The sequence below is a fragment of the Galeopterus variegatus genome, unplaced genomic scaffold (assembly GCF_000696425.1).
Source record: "Galeopterus variegatus unplaced genomic scaffold, G_variegatus-3.0.2 Scaffold1257, whole genome shotgun sequence".
NCBI lineage: Eukaryota > Metazoa > Chordata > Mammalia > Dermoptera > Cynocephalidae > Galeopterus > Galeopterus variegatus.
The window spans coordinates 160,568-166,114 of NW_007727368.1; the positions used below are offsets into that span (position 1 = coordinate 160,568).

At 42.2% G+C, this 5,547-nt stretch overlaps 1 protein-coding gene across 1 annotated transcript in view; it reads right to left on the minus strand.

The window, feature by feature from the left end:
- Positions 1-3,042: 3,042 nt before the first annotated feature.
- GPR135 (G protein-coupled receptor 135) overlaps positions 3,043-5,547 on the minus strand; it is a 3,701-nt gene continuing 1,196 nt past the window's right edge. Inside the window, exon 2 of the mRNA XM_008575925.1 lies at positions 3,043-5,535. Coding sequence (XP_008574147.1) covers positions 4,704-5,535 — 832 coding nt within the window. The 3' untranslated portion in view covers positions 3,043-4,703. The remainder of the gene's footprint in view (positions 5,536-5,547) is intronic.

Below are 5,547 nucleotides of genomic sequence, written 5' to 3' on the forward strand. Positions count from 1 at the left end.
AGCGTGGTGCTGACAACACCAAGTCAAGGGTTAAGATTCCCTTACCGGTCATCTTTTAAAGTAAATAAATAAATAAAATAAAGTACATTAAAAAAATAAATGTGTGAGAGAGAGACAGAGAAAGTAGCTGAAGAGACTAAGGGTTAGAGAAAAATCGGTAGAGGGTAATGACATATATGCCAGGACAAGAGCATTTCCAAGAGGGAAGTAAGGCCAATAGTGTTTTATGCTTAGAGAGGTCAAGCAAGGTGGCTAAGAAGTATCCATTGGATACTCTCACAGCCCTCTGCAGTGCTGAGGTGGAATAATAATCTTTCTGTGTCAAGAGAGGGGTTCTAAAGTAATCATTACAGCTGGGTTCTCTTGGACTGGAGTGGGGGATAATTATGCAGCAAGCTGTGGATATAAGGCTGAGGGCAGATTGATGGAGGCCACGGGCACATGCCAGTGTGAATGGATGACCACTGAGGACTGATGCTCACCAATGCCTGGCACTAAATAAGCCCGTAGAACCTAGCTGCTGCTATCTTAAATTTTGCCATCTGGCAGAGTAGGGGGTTGGGAAAAGAGTTGTTTTTCTGAGTTGCAGAAAAACAATGACTTTCTTGCACTACTGAAACTGTGGACTAGGACATAGATCAGCTGTAAAAGTACAGGCAAATGTTTGAACAAGTTTGGCTGAAGAGAGGTAGCTGAGGGAGAGAATGGGAGAGGTGGGTTTTTTTTCCCTTTCAAGTGAGAGATTAGATCATGTTTAAATGTTCATGGGAGGGATCTGATTCAGCAGGAAGGCTAAGGATACCAGGAAAAGGAGACAACTGATAGCATGAAATTCCTGAGGCTGGAGAAAAGACCAGCTTCTTGATTGTAATTGGAAAGACAGAGCTGAGAACTGGTATAAATCCAGTTTAACTTGTTAGGTTTGGTGGCTAACACATGAGAGTATATGTATCTGATGGCTTCTATTTTTCCGGTGAAGTAGGAGCAAAGATTATCTTCTGAGAAGACAGGGTTAGATAAAGGTTTGAGTGGAAAAAGTTTGAAGGGTCACGAAAGTGAGCTTAAAGAGTGAATTCACAAGTGAAAGTTCTAGATTGCTGGGCAGGGTGGAGGGGCCAGGTGAGGCTATGGGTCCTTGGTGCAGAGGGTACTAATGGTTCTGATTCTGTAATTTTTCTCCAACTATGTTCAGCTGCTCTGGAGCATGGATGGAGAAGATGGATGCTTATGGTTATTAGTATGTGAACATGAGGGTTAGGATTATTCCAGAAAATAACTGCTCAGAACCTCTTCATGTATTTTTTAAAAACATGCATCTTATATAGCTGCCTCCAAATTAAACAAATCCTTTCATGTAAATTTTATCCATATATTTTTCCATCCCTTTGACAGTTGTCTTTATCTTCCCTGGCTCTTTTGTAGGTTTCCCACCATCTTATATAAATGAGAGAGAGAGAGTGAACTTCTGGCACCAATCTACCAGGTACAAATCTTATGTTTAGCACTTATTAGCTGTGTGATCTTAGGTAAATCACACCTGTGCTTCAGTTTTCTCATCTGTAAAATAGGAGTGATAATAATAGTAATCCCTTCAATGGGTTGTTCTGAGAATTAAATGAGCTAATGTACATACTATGCTATTACTTGTCGCTGTTATTACTGCAACCCAAATAAAATACTCAAAATGGGAGCAGAATAAGACATGAAGAATTACATTCTGGCCTTCACCTATTATGCAATACTTAATACATCCCAATATTTCCTAACTTCTTTTTTCCTTTTTCCCACGAAGTTGCTGTAATTGCACACTCATCATGAACATGAGGAAAGATCTAAGTCTAAGGTCCAAGATTTGGCAGTCATTCTTTCTCCATCTTTTATTCAAGGCATTAATTTTTGTCTCTAAGTATTTACAACTGGACCAGCTTGGTTGTTGGCCTTTATCTGCATACCTTTTGCTTCCAAATTTATCTCTTTTCTTTAATAACCTCTTTTGTAAATGCCACACCATTCCTTCCCCACAAGTAAACTAAAGACTGCTTATGGCCAATTCTTACAAAGCACAAGGTCCTTGATTACGCTGTAAACCCTCTGCAGTCAGGTACTGTGATTTCTACCTGTTAGTAGCCTTGGCACCTAGGAAGTTGTCGTCATATGAAGTAGGAAGCAAAAATGATTAACAATGATGATGATGATGATGGTGATGATGGTGATAGTACTGCAACTTCTTATCCTTGGTTTCCATACCAAGGGGGCAGCAGAAGGTAGAGATGGGAACATGGGGCTCTGAGGCCAAACAGTCTACAGTTCAAATCCCAGTCCTACCACTGAATAGTTGTCCAGCCTTGTACTAAAAAACAAACATAACATTGTAAATTGTTCAGGAACTTGTTAGCAACATTCTCTTTCCCCTCTAGTTCTTGCCAACCATGGTTTTTAGACCCATTAACATAATGTTTTCTTTCTCAAGCCATTCCTTTCCTAAAACCTCCTACCACTGATGAAGTAGGGTAGGAATTTGCTTTCTTTTCTTAAGTCCTTCCTGCCATCACCTTGTCACTTCAATCTCTCAGATGGTCCCTTCACTCACCAGGCAGGCATATTCCATGCCCCGTTTATTTTTCAACACCTTCCTTCAGTTCTTCCTCTCAGGCAATACCCTATTTTGCAACATGCTCACCTCCTTCCCCTAAGATTTCTAACTCTTTCTGCCCTTTATTCACAATTGCCTAATTTCTGTTCTATGATGCCTTTCATAACTGGAAGAATTGACCTTTTCTCCCATAGCCCAGACGGGACTTCCATTTTCTCACTGTGCCCCAAAATACGCAACTATTTTTTGCCTTTAACCGGCAAACACTGCGGATATCAGCTAAACATTAGTCAGCCACATTCAATCTGTATGTATTTTATAATAATAAGTGCTAGAGGACAGATTATCTAATCTACTTTGTACTACACTGAATGTAGCAAAATATACACAGATAATTTATAAACTTCTGATTGTGATGATATCCCAAGAACACACACACAAAGAACATCTTTTGCTCTGACACGGATAATGTATTTCCATCTTTGATCACAAAATAATGACATACACCCAGCTGTCACGCAGGCTTAAATACTAATAAACATCTTTAAATGCTTTACAAGAACAGATGTTGGTTATTTCATATCATATTTGATGTCTTTTCATACCTAGTTTAAAATACTTTAGTTAAGGCTGTGAAGAATTCAACAAAAGAGGGGCAAGATGGAGGGGAAAGAAAGAGGGAAAAAACACAAAAACATCTTTGAAAATTCTGAGTAAATGATTCTGTGTACAGTGGCATTTAATGTGAGAAATTTCACATACACAAATCCCAAATTGTGCTTTTGAATTTTTGTGAAAATCATCTTTGTTTTGCTCATTTCTGAAGTATTTTCAGTTTGTCTGAAGTACCTGATTTTTTGCTAGTTTTTAATACCATGTTATAAATATATAATAATCCCACACCTGTTCTCCCTTTCTAATAAAGACTACATTATTTTAGACAAGTCACGTATGTAAAGCAACAATCAGGTATTTTTAAAAGATACTCAAGTTCCAAATGTGGGAGAGTATGATTATCTTGGAAAGCTCTATGGTTATTCCAAGAATGTGGCCACTTCTCAAATATTTTTAGAAATTCTCTTTAAAATCATTCTCAATTAGTTAAAAGCCACATAGGAGAGCCAATGTTGTTACTTTATAAAAAATAAAAATAAAGTGGCATCACTCACCTTATTCAATCACCTTGACTTCTAATTACCTTTTTTGTTGTATCCAAAAATCAAATTTACCTCAAAAGACAAAGATTTTCTGCTATGTAAGTTTTTTTTCTTTAAATGTGAAGCCATTCTAAGAGCAGTATCCCCCAAATTGTCAGAAATAAAAGTAGCAGGTTAGAATTAGTATACAGCTGCAAAATTTCCCAAGGTAGATAGATTTGGGGGTAGGATAGGAGTGAAAGGGACATGAATTTTTATGTATCATCCTGAAATACTTTTAAAAACACACACATTTATGCTCATACTCCTATTCACCCTTCAAGTGGTTGAATTGTATCTAGTAATAAACCACCTTCTTAAAATCCTAAAATGGTTTAATTGCGGTATTAATTTAAAATCTCCCATAAAGGTTATAAGGGTGTGGGGTGTGGAAATGCACCAGTGTGTGTAAGCGTAAGAATTTTCCACTCCCAGCCTAAGCACCCAAAGCATGTGTCAGAGGAGCAAGTTCTAGAATCTGAAGTTTTGTTGAATGCTGGTGGTTTACAGGGGCTTTCAGGCAGCTGTGAGGGTCTCCATTCATTCCTGAAATTATGCATTTGAACAAATACTGGTTGCATTCAAGATTTTGTTTGTTTCACAGTGTGATCCTGTACATAAGCTTTTCAGTATTTGTGAATTTTATTTTAGTCATTTTTGGCACTTACAGTTCACAACACTTGGTTGTGTGGTTTAAGATTGTTTTTTAATTTTTGCATTTTACATTCCTTTTGGCACTTTTGAAGAAAGGGACATTGTCTTTTATGTTGTTTGGGGGGATTGGTAACCCTCCCCCTCTGTCTCTTTAGTTTAAATGTTTGGCTTTATGAAATCCCACGATTACCCCGGAATTCTGTATCATTAAATGAAGAGGGTGGAAATTTGCCTTCACCAGGTGTCCATCCCAACCCTTCTTAGAGGCTGGTATCCCCGGTTTCGGATTTAGGTTGTTTGGCCGCTACAGTCACCGGCTCCAGTGGCCCCTCGCGGCAGAAAAGCACAACTGGGTTTTTGCGGGCCCACATGGCAAGGTCTCGCCCCGCACCGCCGGCCGGGTTGGAAGAGGACCTCTTGCTGCAGGTGCCCAGCCGGTTGTTATAGCGGTTTCGAAGACGGTTGCGGCTTCTGGCTTGAAGACCCGAGCCCTGGCTGGGCAGGAAAGCGTCCACATTCCTAGTCCGGTAGCCCTCTTCGCGGTTGCGCCCAATGAGCATGGAAATGTTGGGGTTGCGGATGGCATAGATGACAGGGTTGATGGCCCCATTGGCCCAGGTCAGCCAGACAGCCACCACGTTGAGGAGCGAGGGGGCCTGCGTGGCCTGGGCTTGCCGGGCTGCGGCCAGCAGCACCAGGAAGCAGTAGGGGCCCCAGCAGCAGATGACGAAGACGATCATGATGAGCACGGTGGTGGCCGTGCGCACCTCGCTGAAGAAGCGCAGCACGCGCGCGTAGGTGGTCACAGGCCGCACGCGCACGTCCGACAGGCGCACGGTCTTGCAGATGTGGTAGTGGCAGAAGCACATGAGCAGGAAGGGCAGCAGATAGCAGGCCACCACCAGCCCCACGCTGTAGGCCGCGCCCAGCTGCGCGGGGTCCGGGGAGGTCCGGTAGAGGCAGCCGTGGAAGCTCTGCGCCGTCGGGGGCTCCCGGGTCGCCCCGAGCAGCTCCCAGGGCAAGGAGAAGCCCAGGGCCGCCAGCCAGGCGCCCGCCAGCAGATGCAGCGCGCGGCGGCGGCCGAGCTTCCAGCTGTACCGTACA